At 37.5% G+C, this 20,505-nt stretch overlaps 1 protein-coding gene across 3 annotated transcripts in view; it reads right to left on the reverse strand.

The window, feature by feature from the left end:
* PKP2 (plakophilin 2) overlaps window positions 1-20,505 on the reverse strand; it is a 91,348-nt gene that overhangs the window by 19,735 nt on the left and 51,108 nt on the right. For all 3 annotated transcript variants that reach the window (XM_034645236.1, XM_034645237.1, XM_002916585.4), the window contains 3 exons: window positions 4,641-4,758; window positions 3,612-3,776; window positions 2,550-2,723 (listed from right to left, as the gene is read on the reverse strand). In XM_034645236.1, coding sequence (XP_034501127.1) covers window positions 2,550-2,723; window positions 3,612-3,776; window positions 4,641-4,758 — 457 coding nt within the window. The remainder of the gene's footprint in view (window positions 1-2,549; window positions 2,724-3,611; window positions 3,777-4,640; window positions 4,759-20,505) is intronic.

Consider the following 20,505-nt stretch of genomic DNA (forward strand, 5'->3'; position numbering starts at 1 on the left):
AATTTTATACTTAAATTACATAACCTATCTTTTAGGAAGCTATCGATTTCACTTTAGGTTCTTTGCCATTTCAGGCACATGGCCATCAACTGCTAGGGCTATCTCAGTTATGAACACAAGGTTAATGGACTGGATGCTTTCTGAAACAATTTTAAATGCCTTGCTTTTTGTGTTTTCCTATTCAGTGATTCTTTTTAGAAATTATAAAAAACAAGTATTTTTTTATCATATTATTTAAGCATAATAAAATTAGGAAAAGTAATGATTAGAAAGGATATATGTATAGATATATATCTATATATATCAAAATTTTAATAAAAAGCATCTTGTAACTTTAAAGACCATATAATTGTCCCATGGTGCTAATGATTTTCTCCTATAAATCTCCAGTCAAATTAACTCTTAACAACTCTGAGTATAGGTGATACCAGTTCAGTGTAGGCCTCCTTTCAGGGGACCAGGCTGGTTTAATATTAGGTATGATTTTAAATGCCTTGACACAATTAGGACGGTTATGAAGATATTTCCAATGCTTAGATTCCTTTCGGACTTGGAATGTCCTAGTACCTTAGATTTCTGTTTATTCATTCATCCCAGTTAGATTATTACCTACCACAGGGATTTTGTCTTATTCACTGCTGCCTACTTAGCACTATGCTGGTTAGTATCTGCTACATAGGAGGCGCTCAGAAAATGAACAAAGGGACTTAAGATCTAGGTAATAAACTACGTTTTCAGAACTTAAGTGGCACAAATATTTCTATCCTTGGGAACATGGAAACATCTCTGGACTGTTTGGATTCCATGTGAGATCTTGGAATGGAAGAGGCTAAAATGCAGGCTTAAAGGGTCAGCTCATACTGAACCATACTCAGGGCACAGGGAACTCAGACACGCACACACATACACGCACACCACTTAATTCCTGACGTTTTCTTTTAAGTTGGCTGAGAGTTAGTAAGAGGGCTTCTGTAGTTTGGGAAAGTGAAAGAAATGGTTTTGGGAAGCCTAGCACGGGAAAATGAGAAGGTATGATGACTGTGCATCATTCAGGGCTCCCTGGTAGTTTCTTGTTCCCTCCTCCCTGTGCACAAGTAAATTTTGCAGAAAATCAAAGAGATAAATTTTGGTCATTTTCTTTCTTTCTTTCTTTTCTTTTCTTTTTCTTTCTTTTCTTTTCCTTCCTTCCTTCCTTCCTTCCCTCCCTCTTTTTTTTTTTTTTTTAGATTTTAAGTAATCTCTACATCCAACATGAGGCTCAAACTTATAACCCCAAGATCAAGAGTCCCATGCTCCTCTGCATGAGTCAGCCAGGTGCCCTATGTTTGGTCATATTCTTAACCACAGTGCTGAGATAAGAGAAATACTGGTTTTAGCATTTCACAATTTTGTTCAAAACACAGCAAGCTTCTGTGTAAATATATTAAAGAATGAATATGGTTTCTCAAAAATAAATAATATTTTTGTTATCCATAAGAGTACTCTTCTCAGTGGGGATGGATAATTGGAAACTGGACATACAATGAACAATTCTGTGTGTGTGGGGATTTATTCTAACTTCATGATCAAGACAAAGATATAAGCTTAGTTCAAATAACTAAATATTTACAGAATCCCTAACTATGTAGTGAGGTGTAAAATACATGGGGAGGGGAAGCTTTTACTGTTTTATATATTTTGACTTTGCTGGTATAAAGTAAGTGCATCAGGAAGAGAAGCAGCTCTTTATTTTGTAGTTGAATTTCTGGGATGTTAAAGCACAGATGTCCTTTCCAACTCCATACACAGTGGACATCTGTTGTTTTTGCCTGGCCAGGACTCATTCTTCCTTCTGGTAATGAGCCACTCCTTAAGCATTTCAGTCCATGTGGTCCCAGTGGCAGTGACCCTGCCTGCTTAAACCCATGCCCCTTAAATTCACAGGTGGGCACATCACCCAGACCTGGACAGTCACAACATCCCAGGCTCCTAGCCACAGGTATTGCTTCAGATATGGGCAAGTGAGACTCATTTCTTGAGTTCCAAATGGAGCTACTGAGAAAACAGTAGTTTCTTTTCTGTTGGGGACACTGGACTGGATAAAACGAAAGTCTGGAATCATTGGTGACCTTTGCTATCATATGAGAGGAGCCTTTGAGAATAAAAAAGGGGAAGAGAGAACCCAGAGATAAGAGTTATAATTACAATTGCTGGGGCACCTACCCACCATGACAGAAAGAAGACACACCTTGACTTTCCAGTTAAATAAGCCAAGACATTCCTCTTTTTTGCCCAGGCCACTTTAGGTAGGATTCGAAGACATAAAATTTAAAGAGTTCTAAAATAAATATCTAGGAGTCTTTCACTCACAGCCTGACATGGCTCTGCAGAAATGGAGGCTGAAAGTCCTAGAAAGCTGGATGTCTTGCTGGCAATTACTGAGAACTGTCTTGACTAAAGAGAGAAAACTTTTGCTCTTACTTCACTGTCTCATCTCTGAACCTAATGTAGATACGTATGTCCTACAATGTCATTATTTTTAAAAAGCAGAAGAACAGGGTGATACTCACTGGTCCACTTCCTGCTGTGAGATTCTGCAGAGCTCCCAAGGACGCTTCCTGAGTGTAGTTTCGGACACTCTTGGCAATCAAGGACAAATACATCCGTATCACGATGGAATGCCACAGCCATTCCACACCCTTCGGGTTGCTCTTTTCTTCTGGCATTGGCATGTCCTGATATTGCTAACCACATACACAGTGAAATCCAGAATTAATGCCTTCAAGTGATTTCTACAATTCCGTACCCAAACTAAGGGACCAGAAATACCATCTAGTCTAGAGAGACTGACAATTTGCATAATAACAAGCCCCTGATATGGAAATGAAAAAACAAATATGTATGATTTCCAATCAGTTGACTTTTAGCTCATAATGTCTATTTCTCCTTAACAACACCCCAACTTTACATTTCATAGTAAGAGAAAACTCAAGCATGAAGGATAGACTGTTCTAGAATAGTTTTCAGGCTGCTGTTAAGCTAAAAGCTAAATTAGTCACAACCACTGTGGAGATAAGAAAAACAGGCCTCTTCCCTCAGTCTTGTTAAGTTGTCTGGGATAACATCAGGATTCTAAATTTACCAGTTGCTCTCCAAGTTCACAAATATGTACCATGATAGTCTGAGGAATAGGAGAGGTAACATTCTTCCAGTTTTCATGGAATGCCAGTATGGACAGTATTCCTTTGTATGGATATACTTTTAGGATACCCAGAGCCAAACATCAGGGTTGCTTTTAATGTTAAGCAATTTATACACCATTGGCTATGCTGCATTAAGCTTATTTCCTAACTTATAGAGCAGATAGCAGTATGATATGGTGGCTAACAGTGCAAATCTGGAGACAGACTGCCTGGGATTGAATTCTGTCCCCTCTACTAATTTCTTGGATTTTTCTGGGAAAATTAATTAGCCATTCTGTACTTCTGTTTCCTTGTCAATAAATGAGGATAATAATACACACCTCTTAAGGTTGATGTAAGGATTAAAACAACTTAAAAAAGCGCCTGACATATACTAAGTACTCAGAAATACACATATACATAATTTTTCTTTCAAAGTCCTCCATATACCTCTTTTATTTTCCTGCTTCGACTGCCAAAACACCCAATACTTCTGTTGTTGTCAGTCTGCATGGTCCGGTTGTGAATATAGATACTCTGCGAATATCTATCTGGGAGCTCTGCCTCCAGCTGGTAGGAGAGGTTATGAAGAATGCACACACAGTTCTCCGTGGCCTGAGAAAATAGGACGTGAGCAGTGATCATACACATATAGACATCCCTTTGCAGGTGTGCTATCCCAGGACTTCCTACGCCTTAAGATTTTACAGTTTAGTGGATGCCGTGGGGTGTGCTCGACTGTGCCCAGGGGAGTCCAATGAGTGTGGCTAGATCATGAATGGTCATGAGCACAATGCTAAGAAGTAGAGGCTGAATTCCTCAAACCACCGGAGAGCCTTTCTAGTTTACTTTTAAGAGTGTGTTCCGATGATTCCATATTTTAAGATACGTAATTTAGTAGCCACGTGGAGCTGGAAACCAGAAGAACTGTTTGTAGGACCAGTCAGGAGGCTACTGCACGGGTAATATGAAAGATACACAACCCAGGGCAGTAGGAGCAGCACCAGGGAGGAGGAGTGAGCCAACTGGGGGGTGTTTCCAAGATGGAACGCACACGGTTTGCTGCCTGATAGGTACAGGATGTGAAGGAAGGCAGGCAGTTGGAGATTATGCAGATTTCTGCTTTTATTTGGTGGATGGGGATAATTATTAAGAAGGATTATTCAGAGAAGGAGTAAGTTTGGGAATAAGGGAAGAAATGAATTTAAGTTCATTACTGCACATGGAGCACTTGGGCTCCTTTCAAATATCTACACAGAGTTGTTAAACAGGTAGTTGTAAATTTGAGTCTGGAAAGTAGAGAGAAAAATGGGGTTAGGTAGATATTAATATTTCTAAGCATAGATGGGAAATCTTAAGCTTAGCAAGTGAGTTAATGAATAAAGCTAAACCCAAACAGAATGCTTCCAGAATTCTCTGAGGAGTCTTAGTAAGACAAAGTAAGTAATTCAAATGAGAGGTATTTAACACACGAATCACCTTGTCATCTGGCTGATAGTCTGCAATGGTTCCTCTGACATAATGGACCAGGGAGTCGATCAGTCCGTCACACCTTCTCATCACTTTCCTCCCATCAGGGCCTGCTGAACTCATGTTTCTATCAGGAAAAACAGACAACCAACCATAAGACTTTAGCTGCGTATCTAATAGGCCTTTGTTTCAAAGCTTTATTTGATTGATGCTTCTTCCAAGTGTTTGGAAAACTGACAAATTTGTAAAAGCATGGCAGACAAGTCCTGGGGTCAGTTCATTATCAATTGCCCGACGGTCATCATATCTGGACACAACCTCTCGCTATATTCCTATAGTATGCCATCGTGTCAATAAAACCTTTCTGTCTACTTCACTCCAAGCACCAAGGTCACAACATCATTTCCTTAATCTGCAATCTGTTTTTGAGAGGGTAAATATGAAGCAAACACTTTGCAACTAAAAGACTAAATGACACATTCAATGTAGCAGTATACTAGATGCCCAAGTCCCAACCTGTTTGGTGTCTTAACTCTAAGTAACTTAAAATGACTTAAATTCTCTGGGCTTCAGTTTCCTCATTTGTAAAGACGTGATGTTGGACTCTATTATTTTGGGGTTTTATAGCTTTCAGTGTAAACAATTATTGATAAATATCAAACCAGATTTTCTAAAATGTGATGATTCTATAATTAAAATGGCAGAGAGATGTGACAAGAATGCAAAGTTCCACAGTGTGTAGGACCTTAGTCAAAAGCACGACCTTAAATATCTTTGCACTTAGTCTATTTCTAATTTTGCGAGGCCATGACACCTTTCTATAAATAGTAACTACATCTACAAGTGGAGGCTGCTTCCTTATAGAGAATTGAAACTTATCAAATACAGCAAAGTAATTTATTTGGGGATCAAATTTCATATTCAGATCATGTTTATATTCTAGTATGATGATGGTGATGACGATGATGGTCCTTTGGATTAAGATTTTGTAGCATTAACAATCAAAAAAATTTTTCCTCAAAAAAGGTTAATACCTCTGTCAACAAAAATGGCAAAAGAACAGCACCTTCAGATTTTTAGAATTTTGAGAACCATCCTTACTTATTGCCTTTGTTAACTTTAATTGCTAAGAACTATTCCTATAAAATGTATCAGACCAGTATTTTTTTAAAACTGATACGTATTCAAAGTATATTCAAAAGTTTTTGTTTATAATGTCTCTGTCATTCTGAACATCAAAAGAACTACAATTCTGAGAACTTTCTGGGTCTAATTTTCTTCATCTTTAAAATAATATATTGCATTAAGTGATTTCAAAAAGCCTTTCTGCCCCAAAATACTGCTTTCAATACATACTACATCAGAGAACAAATGTACCCAGCATGGTATCAAGAAAGGAACACATAGCATTGTACCCCGCTCCCATGAAAATCACATCTATAGGATGAACTCGATGATAGAAGACTGTTTTAAACCCACAGAAATGCAGTTTCATGATTCAACCTAATAGTTGAGGAGATGAGACTAATATATTTAAACTAAGGCTATACTAACAATTTAATGGTTGTGGATTGATACAATGAACTTTTAATTTTAACAAAATCCTTTGTGACTTTGGTTTTCATTTGACTATTCCAATTAAAGATTTACCTTATTTAATTTTTACCTCTTATTTAATTTTTACCGTACCTGAAAAACTGATGCTTTGTCCATTAAAAAAAGATAATGCATGGGTTTATAAAATGTAAATCGAACCATTTTTACTACAGTTTGTTTCTCAAGAAACGATCATTTGAACCAAGATCCTGTATCTATTCTCTGAAGAAGCCTGACAGAGACTGAAAAAAGCGTCTTTTCCAGTCATCTTATTTTACACATGGAGAAACGGAGGTGCAAAGAGTTGAAGTTACTTTCCCCGGTGACAGCATAGTAGTGGTCAAGTCAGAACAGGAGAGCTGTTCTTTATGCTATTCTCAGGGGCGACTCCAGAACAGAGCACACCTCGTCAACATTCATTCACCCTGCCATTTGCTTAGCAAATACCATATGTCCCCCAACTCCAAGACAACGTTATCACATGTTTTAAAGCTTCCCCTTGACCTTTTCAACCTCTGGCTTGGAGAAATGGCAGTAGTTTAAAACTGCTTTGACAAATCAAAAGGTTTCTCACTAGCTAAACCCGCCACATACCTTGCAGATGGATGACCTAGCTTTGTTAAAAACTTCAGGGTGTTTATTTTGGGTGCGAACGGTAATTCGCTTTGGCGGTACTGCCAGTTCACAAGCACGGACTCTTGTCTCGTAGTCTGGTATTATCCAGACTCTACTTGCTTGAAATGGGACTTATCAGGGTTTTCTGGCAGTTGATACCTTTGTTGACAGAAAGTGCAACCCCACTGCTTCAGTATTTGCTCCTGCATATCAAACATAGTTCCTACCTTACTCAACTGGCCAGAAATATGAACGATAAGGGTGGATTATTTTATAGCGCTATATCCATGAATAGAAGTCACTAGTCAGAAAGGAATTTGCTATTGTACCACTCCGAAAATAAGCAGTAATTATTAAAGTGATATATCTTAAGGCACTAAAATATTTTTTTCAACAGCCAGTACTACTTAAGTTTGTGGGAATCAGAGAATTACCATGGCTAATCTTAGGCAGAATGGAAGCTTTTACAATGTCTCTCTCAAATCCTGAGAAATATTTATTTATAACTATTTCCTATATATAGCCCAAAAGAGGTTTCATATGAAAAATCTCCCCAAGTTACAAATGAAACAATATCAAATATCAATATATGGAAACAATTATCTTATTGAAAAGTAAAAGAGAATGAGCAAACACACTACTCAATAAAAATTGATTATCAGAGCTACCAGTGAATATATTAGAAATGTTTAATTTAGTGTCTATAATTTTAACTCAATTAGATGATGGCTTTACTTCCAGAGGTATAATCTAGCCAAAGTCTGAGTAAATATGTGGGCAACTTCCAGGAAGCTAAAATATATATGTCATTGTACACTGAATTTTAAAAACCAGATCCTTGGACCGGGGTTGGAGGCTGGTGGCCCAGGCCTCCCGAGAAGGGAGAAGTGGGGAGTATAAACTCTTCACACAAAGGCAGGATTCTTCTGGAGCTCTTCACCTTCCCTGAGCCAGAATAGGAGGACAACAGCTTGATCAATTACTTATGCTTGACATGAAGAAGAATTTTTCTAGTAATAGGACTTGCAAAGGGTGGGCAAAATAGAATCTGAACCTCTGTATGTCTCTGAACAAAACTTTACAGATTTAGGAAGATTCAGGTGTTTAATCTAAATGCAAATCAATGATTCATGACTCTCTAGGACCACTTATCTCACACATTCCTGAGTGTTATTATGAAAAGGAGAAAAGAAAACCAAACACCCAGGACCTTGCTATAATTAAAAGAAGAATGGAATGTCTTCGTTAAGATTAATGACAGGGTGACTAAACCTTAAATTTATAGGGCAAACCAAAGAATGGACAATGTCAAATGATAAAGACAACTGCAACTTAGTGTGTGTGATAGACATTATAGCAGGCACTTTACAAATACCGTTATCTGTAATTTTCACAAAATTCTCCAAATTAGGGCATGCTAAAATTTCATTTGGAATCCTGACCTGTGACTCTTGTTTAAAATCGTAATTACCTGCTTCTAGTAGGATTTTTACTGGCCCTTCCATAAAAAGTTAAGTGTGTGTGGCTGCGTGTAGGCATGCTGTTACAGCTGGCTGGCCAGCACCAAAAGGAGGTTTGTTACAGCACAGAATGTCCAAAGCTCTGTGTGTGGTGTATGGTCAACTAGCTTGGAGAAACGAACACTGCATGTTAACTATACTGGAATTAAAACAAATAAAGTTAAAGGCTATAATTACTTACCAGATGAGAATGGCAGACAACACGATAATATGGTTAAAGTGAATCTTTTCAAGACACTTCACCACCAAGTAATTCTAAGAGGCAGAGATTATTTTTTTTTAAATGGGGCGATATCTACTGATAATAGGTTAGTTTCCTACTAACAGTTTACATGTGTATCACATGCAAGACCTACTGCCTATGGGGCCAGTCTTCAAGGTCTAGCTAGCTGACAGAGGGATCATCTCGATGGTTTAACAAATACTGTAAGTACACCTTCACGTTCACCAACAACTATAGGAGTTCTAGTATAGGGTATCATACCGTGCGATAAGGCCCCAGTCCACTAAGTGCTCGGTCAGAGTCCATTCTAAGACCCAACAGGCACTTGATAAGAGATTGGTAGATAAGGAGGCATCCTTCTTCCTCTTGTTATTTGAGATTTAGGTCTGGGCTTTTGTTTGTCTCTCAGCTGATATCTATCAGACAGTTGGGCCTTGTCTGTGATTACCCCAGAGAAAGCGGCAGAGGCAGATTGTTATGGCCCACAACAAAAGGTGAGCCTCATTTGAACTGGCAGAGGAACAAAAACTCTTTGCCAAGAAAAGGGCTTGTCTGTTACCCTAAAGTCAACATCAGTTCCTGGAGGTATCTGCAAACATCAGTCAAAGTCAACTGTTTGGTCTGCTAACAGAAGCAGCATTGGGAGGTAGAACAAAGCTCTCCCATCTACATGTCTTGTTCCTTCCAGGACAAGGAACATTAACCAAACAAAAGTATGTCAGCATCTGTTACACATCAAGAAACCAGAAGGCAGAGGAGGAGAAAATCTATCCTTAAAAATCCTTTGGTTTTGCTTTCCTGCATTTTTTTGGACCCTCCAAAAACATTCTGAATAATCAATGAAGCCAGCAATCATCTGGTTGGTAGGTAACAGTCACTTCCTTTGGATTTAGCTGGTTGTTCAAGGTAGAATGCCAAATTCCATTCTGAATCAATTATAAACAGCAAACTACTTTTTAAAATATACCCGGGAGCCACTGGAACTTGAGTAGACCTTCTTGACACTTAAAGGAGACGTCTCGGATGCCAGACAAGGATTGATGAAGATGCTTAAGGCTTAGAGTAAAATCATATGATGCTCACATGGTCTGCGACTCCAAAACAGGCACAGATTTTAACCACAGGATAGCAACAAAGTCATCTGGGCTTTATCCAAATATATCAACCAGCTCATTTTATTTATCATGATGAATTACAAATTTTTTAATAGTTCTATGATGATAGCAAAGTTTTTTGGAAAAAAATTTTCAGTGACATAAGATGTAGTTAAAAATAAACTACTTCCAATTAAAGCCATACACAGATTACTTTTAAATAGGAGGATGCTGAGAGAGTAAATCTGAAAAGGTCTCACACAAGAAAAAAAATCTTTGTTAACTATATAAGCTGACAGATGGTAACCAGACTAACTGTGGTGATCATTTCACAATGTCTACAAATATCAATCACTATGTTGTAATGAAACTAATGTGTCAATTACACCTCAAAAAACAAACAAACATAAGGATGCTTTAAAAATTCTTGACAAAGTCATTCTTGGGAATTTTGTTGTTGTTGTTTAGGACTCAAGTTACATACTGACTGATACAGAAAAACAAGCAAATACAGTCCTCTTGATATAATAAAAATTATTCTTCTGTTACCTTCATTGATTTTTCTTCCTCCATGTTAGTCTTATTCATGTATCCTTAATAATTATCCCAGGGCTGAGCCCAAAGCAGGTAGTCAATATTTATGTGTTGATTGATAAGAAAAAAGAGTTTCTTTGGCAAAGAGAAATGTCATATTATTACTAAGAAGTACGACTCCTAATGTGAGCCTATCTGCTAAGGACATGAATAGAATAGTGGAAAATTTAGTCTGAAGAACTGAGACATTTGCAAGGGTTGTAATTGTGCTGTTTGACAATTCTAATTCGGCCTATATTCTTAAGAACACTGGGTTCAGGAAGATCAGAGAGGGGTGATCAGGTAGGCACAGCAGTATTTGCTTGGTTTGTATGTTTGATTTGCTTGCTTTACTAAATTACTGTTGAGAGATTTCAAACAGAGATTTCAATGACCTAAAACCCCAGAGATTTAGCTTATAAAACAATCATTTTTTAAATCAAGATTTTATATATCCATTTAAATACCACTTTTCTTAAAAAAGATTTTATTTCTTCTTTTAAGATAGAGTGAGAGAGAGAGAGAGCGTGCGCACAAGTAGGGGGAGTAGCAGGCAGAGGGAGAAGTAGGCTCCCCACTGAGCAGGGAGCCGGATGTGGCTGGATCCCAGGATTCCTGAGCTGAAGGCAGATGCTTAACTGAATGAACCTCTTAGGCACCCCAATATCCATTCAAATACTGCTTACATCTTTTAAATTTACTTAAAGAGAAATTTACAAAATGATTTAATTCATTAAACTTGACATTTGGTTGTATATTATTGGGGATCAAGAATTCCTGTCCCCTTTGAGGTCCTTCTGGCTGGACTAAAAATCAATTGACAGGAAACAGATTAAGAGGAGAAAATCAAATAGCATATGTACAGAGAATCCACATAGTCATGGAAATTCTAAAGACAGGCAAAATGAGGTATATATGTTATTCTAAACTGAGGATAAGGGGGTAGAGTCCTGGGACTTCAGAAGAAAGGAATGCAATTCACAGGGTAAAAAGAAGAGATATTTGGTAATTAGATGTTTGTCCTGCCATACAGAGGGGACACTCGGATCAAATTTACCTCTGCTAATTACTCTTATTCTGGGAAAGACCCCCAATTTAGAGTTTTCTATGTAGTTAACAAAGGGGCAAAAGTTTCTCTTGAGCACAAAGGTCTTGATTGCCTTCAGCTCAAAATAATCTTCATGTCAAAGTGGCCCATCTTAGGGTGGCCTATTCTTGGCCCCACAATATCTGAAATACACAACATATAAAATACAATTATGACTGATAGTATAACATTGCTAGAAATATTGCCAATTCCATTATTTATGGTGTAGGGGAGCAAATTTTGCCACCCCAAGATAGCCTCTTTGACATGCTATTTTAAGCTGGTTATTTTTAGGAAACAGCAAACACAGGAGAAGTTCTGCAAACCAAGTGGAAGTGACCCTTTCTAAAGAGACATTTACATTCTCTTACAATTTGTAAGGAAAATCTCCATTTGGAAGGGTGTGTCTCTCTGCTATATCAGGAAGAGAGGGAAGACTAAGTCTTTAGAAATTTATCAGGAGAAAGCATGGATTTAAAACTGCATAACAGCTTTATTCTTGTTTATTGTGCTTTGCCTGGTAACCTCCCTTAACTGACTCCCCATCCCCAACATCTTTGTCTTCAGCTGAAGATGATATTTAAGGTGATGGCTTGGAGCGCCTGGGTAGCTCAGTCTATTAAGCTTCTGCCTTTGGCTCAGGTCATGATCCTGAGGTCATGATCCTGGGATCGAGCCGTGCATCAGTCGGGAGTCGGCTTCTCCCTCTCCCTTTGCCCCTCCCCCTACTTGTGCTTTCTCCCTCTCTCAAATAATTATATAAAATCTTAAAAAAAAGGGTGATGGCTTTAGGCATTCTGCGGAGTTATGCAATTTTCCTGGTTTCTCCCATGTTTACAGGAGGTATACATGTTATTAAGCTTTTGTTAGATTTTCTCCTGCTAATCTAAGCCAATTTGATTATTAAACGAGCCAGAAGAACTCTGAAGGGTAGAGAAAAATTTTTCCTCTTCCACAACAGACTTCATATTTCTATATTTACACATCAAATTAAGAGTTTAAATAATTAACCAAATAACTGTGTTTGAAGTTGATGGTCAATTGTCTTTATATTTCTGGAAAATCATACTTTAGGGTGAATTATGTGAATACTACTATCAAGTTTTGGTATTGTTTACACTATCTTAACTAATGTTCTTCTAGTTTTATGTTAAATTATTTTCCAGAAATAAAGAACTACATTTAGATAATAGCTTTAAAATGTAGTTCTGACCTGCTTTGGATCTACAATCTCATAAAAAATTGTTATTTGATACTCAGGGAAATTATTAGACCCTCATTTAATTAAGTATCTTAATTATCCAATTCTTAATTATTTAAATAATCATCTGGCATGTATTTGGCTAAACCAAATAAATCCTCTTCTGTCATGAGTATTTTGAATAAAGGATGAATTAGCACAAGTAAATAGAATGAAAATATACAATTAAGGACATACAGACTCAGGAAAGTTCTGAAGTTTGATATGCAGATATGTGTAAAAAATGAAATTTAGTAACATGACATGTTGTCTGGTTTTTTTTTTTTTATATTGGACAAGATAGAAGTATTCGAATACATTAAAATTTTACATGGAGACATTCTTTTTCCAGAGAGTGTGTATATTGATATTCAAGATCCCCTTTCCCACCCTGTGACATTACTCTTAACCCTGTGGCTAATTAGGAACAAGATTAATAGTTACAGCTTTTCTTTCTAAAGGTAGTTTGCTTCATCAGACCACTCGAATCCACCCCAATTACATTTATAGTGGTGACAACTGAAGTTTCTTTTAAGACAGTTATAAATTTTAATACATGTATTATACATTCATCAAAACACATTTACTACACAATGACACGTGGGGAAAAATGAGGTTTAAGTAACTTGCAAGAGAAATGTATTACCAATTGCTTCTCTTCTTTAACGGGCATCTATAGGCACAAAATACAAGAATAAGAAAAATCATCCTAAACAAAGTGGCAAAATTCTAGGATGGCCTTCAATTATGGTGATATGATAAAGGTGCCAATGCTATATGAGTTTCTCATTATGACTATATTGAATAATGATAGAGGTGAACCAGTAATAGAATGAAGAGCTGAAGATGGGGAGGGACATTCAAACACCTATTCATCCTTTAAGAGCTCCTTAAATGTGACTGTCCAGTTAATTTTTCCCAATGCTCAGGCAACATCAGTTAGGCAACTCAGTGCCTCCAGAACAGTCTTTCATACCTTTTATACTCCTTATCAAATGGATTGTGATTTTCCCTTCAGGTGCCTATCTTTCCCACTAAACCTGGAGTTCCTCCAGGGCGAGGTAGGTCCCATTCCCCTTGGAAATTTCAGAAATTTAAACTGTGCTTTGAATATAGCAGGCATTCAAGGAACAAATACAGTGTTAGATAAGAGGAAAGACAGACCAAATGGTAAAATACCAAAGAAAGCTGGGCTAGTTTCCTTTCTCAAATTTCTGATAATGGTTCTATAATCGTGGGAGAGTCACGGTCAATTTCTTCAGGAATGAAGAAGACTGCTAATAGAGGCTGCCGAGATGTGTTTGTGTTTGGTTGGAAGTGTCTTCCAGAACTCTGAATCACTGCTCTTGGAAAAAGCATATTTTTCCCATTCTTTACTCTGACAGCTTCCATCATTCCCAATGGTCTTATACCGGTCCACTTAAATCCAACCAGAACCTGGAGGCACTCTAATTTCTGACCTCTAAGTTGTTTCCGTCCCTTTTTCTTCAAGAGAACAAAGACTCAGGGAAGACAAAGGAAGAAAGGAAAGGCAGGAGGAAGGAAAGAAAGGGGAAGGAAGAAGCCATGAGAATGACATGGAGGAATGGAGAAATAATGATAACTCTTTGGTTGAAATTTGAAATTTCCTCCTGATAATAATTGGTTTTATTTGTCACATCCAAAGGTTTTTCAAAGGTGTGCCAATCAGCGAGGTGGAACATACAGATTTGACAGCCATGTCACATCATTCCTAAGAAGTTACCCATACTAAATAGAAAAGCAGGGGCTCATCACAATGAGTGTGCATGTAGGAGAGGTGTTAAATCGAAGAAGGCAGCTCATGCTTTTTGGTAATTTACAATTCTATGAATGTCACATAAGTCTTTTGGAATCTGAAATATCTGAAAGAGTATCCTAGTGATTGCAATAAATTATCAAATATCAAATACTGTTACACTTCTTGCCCTAAGTAAATGAAAATAACTGGGGGGGGGGGGAAAGAATGGGGCATTTTAGCATGTTTCCTCCATTAAAAAAAAAAAAGGAAAATGCTGAAGCTTTGTAATACCTTCCAAGGAAACAAAGGATTTGTCTCCTCTTTGAAAAGGGATGTGTATAGAAGAAAATATGCCTCTACCCTAATTACCTACATTTTCATGTTAATATTAACTAATAGAAATTCAGAGCCAGTGGTGTGCTGGTAAATGTTTACTTAACAATCAGTTTTCTAGGGGCAAAGGAGTGGGGAGACCCCTGACTTGTAGCATTTGCCAATTTCTGTGGTGTAAATACTCCCACCATGGCTGATTACAAGCTACCAACACGATGTCACTGCTTGTGGAGTTATTAAGAGATACTGACAATTGCTTTCACTGGCTCTAGCACAAACTGGAGTATACCATTTTATTTTTCCTCTCCTAACTTGGATTTTACTACTCATTATTGCCAGCATAATATTGTTTAAGATGTTTTCCTCATTGCAAAATTTGTATCAACTTTCAGTGAGTAACTTTAGTCATGAAAAGTATGTTATTTCCAAAGGGACCTAAAGAAAGCACCAAGGCCCATGCATGGTAAATGCTGCTGCAGACAGATGCTAACTAACCCTGTAGATAATCTGATACCTGACAAACAGGCTGTACCTGACAGCGTTAGTCTTTTCGAAGGATAAACTCTGCATGTTCCCCTATGTGAATGCAATCTCACTGTACCAGCTCCAGGTGGGCAGAGCCAGAGTCCCTGCTTCAAGTTCATGAACAAAGCAAACATCTCACCTGCAGAGCAGATTCACTCTACACCACTGCTATAGGCAGACCAAGGGAAGTCCCTCTCAAAACTGATCTCAGTGTCAAGTTAGTAAAGGAAAAAGGTCATTGGTGTATGCAGTTTTTCTCCAAAGGAGATTGAAAAAATTTAGTTACACTAACCTGAGTCAACCACAGTGCCAAAGATATTGCTCATGTTGCCAATTCATTGTTGGCTCTACATGCACTGGGGGAGAGAATACCTCAAATAAACTTACAGCAATTAAGATATTTGCTAACATTTATGACCTTCTTATTCAGCAAGATTCACTTTTGTTAGAACCAGTCAACACCTGTCTTGAAATCTGTTTAGAGAAGCTGTGGTCATAAATAAGCAACTACTCAGCAGACACCTCTATTGTTATGGAAATGGAGACTATTTGATCACAGGTTCCCTAGAGGTCTTTTCTTGCATTCTGCATGCCATCTCCTAGTGGCTTTTATACTCATTGTGACAACATCAAACCTGACATTGCCTACGATGCCCTCTCCTCTCCCGGAAATGTCTCCCATTTCATAGGCTCCATCCTTTGTATCTTCTCTGCTTATATGAAATGCAGTACAGAGTTCCATTTGCATAGAACTTCTAAAACAAAAACAATGAGACACAGATGCAACGCCCTTGACAAGACGTGAATGTGACTATAAGTTGGACTACCAAGCCGTGTGATGTTGCAAGGCTGTGAAGGGCAGAGGTTTTATCCACATCAGCACAGTCTGTAGAAACGTGGCTTTGGAGACAGGCTTCCTGATTTGATTCAGCTGTGTCTCTTACGAGCTGCATGATGTTGGGAATATCACTTACCCTCTCTGAACCCCTTAACTATAAAACGGGGAAAGCTTGCTTTACAAGGGCTACTGTAAGAATAAACTGAGAAAATCCTCATAAAGCATTCAGAACAGTTTCTAGAACATAAAACACAATAAATGTCAGCTATTATTATTGCGAATTAGATACACAGGTGAAATAAGAACAGATATTTAGGCATGTAATACGGCATTCAATTATGTATATTTTTTGCTATATTCTCCTTCTAAAAGTAGTTCAGATCAGTGGTTTGGATTGGCTTTGCAAACACTGTTTAAAAAGGCGTCATATTGATGGGAGTGTATTCAGCTATTACATCTTCTGGAAAATGTGTGTCAACTAAGGCACTGCTTCACTCAAACCAAGTCTTTTATTCCTTGTTCATAAGGGGAAACAGCAGAAAAAGCTTTGTAACTAACACTTTTGTCTTTAGTATATTATTCACCTTTTCAATACACCTTTCCTGTTAATATTATTCTTCACACAGAACTTATCATATTTCTATCCACCCACTGTAGCTAATCTTGCTTACAGAAGAAAAAAATTAACCCCTTAACATGACCTTCAAGGTTCCCACAATCTGACCTTAGCCTATGTTTCTAACTTCTGTTTCATTACTTCCCATCACAAATTTGATACTCTCGCCAGACTTGATTATTCACTCAGTTCATCATGTATTTCCATTTGCTCACTCGTTCATTTATTTTTTTCATTCAAATACTTTATACTTGCTTACTATAGGCCAGAAACTTTGCTAGGTGTTAGGGATTAAAGATAAAAAGAATGCACAGGCTTGTTTGTAGAGAATGAGTGCAACATGTGAAAAAGAAGAGCAAGTGGAGAGGAGATATAAATTTAAAAACAGAGTGAGTCCCATGGATGCTGAGTGTCTGTCCTAGCCCTTGAGGTCACTGTTCCTGGTGCACTTCCTTCACTTCCACAAGTGACTGTCAACATCTTCTCATGAGCCAATGAATCCTTACTTAGCTTTATTGAATTTGAGCTAAGTATCTCATTTTGAGTTGAAAGAGTCCTGATACTTTAAGAACTCTGATGTCACACAGTCAGGCAATGGGAGCTACAGAGAAATTTTGAGATGCAAAATGTTTTTAAATAGATCAAAATGTGTTACTAGATCAAAAGTGCAATAAAAAAGCAGTTCTAGTTAACTGTATAGAAGATGGATTCAAAGAGACCAGTTAGGCCCCTTTTCTGCTGTTCAAGGATTGAGACCCTAGTCCTTAGAGAATTTCTGACTATTGAAATAATCCACTGAGGCCTAGTTCATTTGGCATCTCTTCTATACTGTCTTTCTGATTCCACTCCGCTGGCGTGAATGGTCCTTTGTTCTGCATTCCTGCAGCACATCCCTTGTACCTCTAATACCATGACTCTCATAATTCGGCTACATCAGAATCACCTGCAGGGCTTGTTAAAACTAGATTGCTGGGACCCACCCCGAGAGTTTCTGATACAGAAGGTCTGGGGTGGGACTTGAGGATTCTAACAGGTTCCAGGTGATCGAGATGCTAATGCTCCAGGAGCCACTGCTCTAACATATTTCATTGTAAACTATGTTCTCGTTCCTTTGCTCATCTGCAGCTCCTGCTGGGTTAACAGTTCCCTAAGGATTTTCTTATTCATCTTTGTGAAATTCTCAGTAACTAACATAAAAGTTTACACAAAATTGGTATTTGATATGATGTGTAATTAACTATGGAGATAAGATAAACATTTGACCATAATAAATTCTCTTAGTTACCATCTAGATTCCCTCAAAAAACGAAGTGTAACTCGAGAAAATATCAAAAGGCAGAGTATATTCTGACCTCTCATGGGCTGCCTAATTTTGATTAAATCTTTTTTTTTCCCCCCGGCAGGAGAGAGAGAGAGAGAGAGAGTAGGCAAAAGACCTATATACTAACAACAATAAGACACTGATGAAACAAACAAGACATAAATAAAGGGAAAGATATACCATACTCATGGATTGGAAGAATTAATATAGTTAAAATGTCCATTTTACCCCAAGACAGTCTACAGGGTCAATGCAATTCCTATTAAATTTCCAATGGCATTTTTCACAGAAATAGAACAAACAATTCTACAAGTTGTATGGAATCACAAAAGACCCCAAATAGCCAAAGCATTCTTGGGAAAGAAGAGCAAAGCTGGAGGTATCACACCCCCCGATTTCAAACTGTATTACAAATCTATAGTAATCAAAACAGCATGTGGACACATAGATCACTGCAACAGAATAAAGAGCCCAGAAAGAAACTTGAGCATATACGGTCAACTGATTTGCAACAAAGAAGTCAAGAATGCTTGGGGAACGTGGGAAAAGAAGAAATGAAAGTCTCTTTAATAAATGGTGCTGGGAAAACTGTATAGCCACATGCAAAAGAATGAAACTGGACCACTATCTCATACCATACACACAAATTAACTCAAAATGGATTAAAGACTTGAATATAAGACCTGAAACCATAAAACTGTTAGAAGAAAACATAGGTAGTAAGCTTCTTGACATTAATCTTGGTGATTATTTTTGGGGTCTGACACCACAAGAAAAGGTAACAAGGGCAAAAATAATCAAGTGGGATGATATCAAACTAAAAAAGCTTCTGCACAGCAAAGAACACCATCAACAAAATGAAAAGCTCACCTGTGGAATGGGAGAAAATACCTGCAATCATATATCTGATAAGGGGTTAACATCCAAAATATATGAAGAACATACAATAGTAAACACAATTTGATTGAAAAATAAGCAGAAGATCTGAACAGACATTTTCCCAAAGAAGATACAGAGATGGCCAACAGGCACATGAAAAAATGCTCAGTATCACTAATCACCAAGGAAATGCAAATCAAAACCAAAAGGAGATATCACTTCACACCTGTTAGAATGGCTATCCTCAAAAAGACAAGAAATAACAAGTGTTGGTGAGGATATGTAGAAAAGGCAAACCTTGTGCAGTGTCTGTGGGAATGTTAATTTGGCACAACCACTATGGAAAACATTACAGAGGTTCCTCAAGAAATTAAACATAGAACTACCATATGATTCAGCAATTCCACCTCTGGGTAGTTATCCAAAGGATACAAAACACTAACCTGAAAAGATATATGCACTCTCACGTTCACTGAAGCATTATTCATAATAGTCAAGAAATGGAAATAAGCTAAGTGTCTATTGATAAGTGAATGGATAAAATCTTGTATAGACATGTAGAATATTATTCAGCAATAACAAGGAATGAAATATTGCCACTGGCAACATCATGGATGGACCTTGAGGGCATTATGCTACGTGAAATAAATCAGAGAAAGACAAATACTGTATGATCTCATTTATAAATGGAATCTGAAAGAAACAAAACAAAACAAAAATAAAAACCAATGTCATAAGGGTGCCTGGCTGACTCAGTTGGTAGAGCAAGTGACTTCTGATCTCAGGGTTGTGAGTTTGAGCCCTACGTTGGGTATAGAGATTACTTAACAACAACAACAACAACAATAAAAACAAGCTCATAGATAACAGAGAACAGACTGGTGGGATTGTCAGAGGCAAGGAGGGGTGGGCAAAAATGAGTGAAAGTGGTCAGAAGGTACAAATTTCTAGTCATAAAATAAATAAGTCCAAAGAAACCATAATGGAAATATATTTTTCATATGCCATAAATGAACAAACAAATAAGTTAGTTAGTCCTGGGGAGGTAATGTACAGCATGGCAACTACAGCTAATAATACTGTATTACATATTTGAAAGTTGCTAAGAGAAAAATCTTAAAAAGTTCTCATCACAAGAAAAAAGAAATTCTGTAACTATGCATAGCGATGAATGTTATCTTGATTCATTGTGGTGACTGTTTGCAATATATACAAATATTGAATCATTATGTTGTATATCTGAAACTAATACAATGTATAAAAGAATAAAAACATTAGGTTTAAAATTATTTTTTTTAACCATGTCAGTAAATTAGATTTTTGTGACTTAAAAAATAGCATGGAGCCTACCTTAAACCCTGGGAGATAGGGAAGGCCAGTCTGCATGGGATTCTGGGTATTCAGATCAGATCTGTTTTCTTTATTGGAACTGACATCCTCTCTCTTGTGAGCTAAGGTGGGTAGCTGCTGAAACCAAATATGCCTAAAACAATATTCTGTTCTTACTTTACCTTTCTCATTGTCTCTACATGCCCCGTTGGTAACAACGGGCAATGACACTCTTCTTGTGCTTCTTGTATTTAGCGTGATCTTTAAAATTCTTATTGCATCTCCAAGTAATGGGATAGAGCTTTAGAAACCTGGATGCAGTACGT

The sequence above is a fragment of the Ailuropoda melanoleuca genome, chromosome 16 (genome assembly GCF_002007445.2).
Source record: "Ailuropoda melanoleuca isolate Jingjing chromosome 16, ASM200744v2, whole genome shotgun sequence".
Classification (NCBI taxonomy): domain Eukaryota; kingdom Metazoa; phylum Chordata; class Mammalia; order Carnivora; family Ursidae; genus Ailuropoda; species Ailuropoda melanoleuca.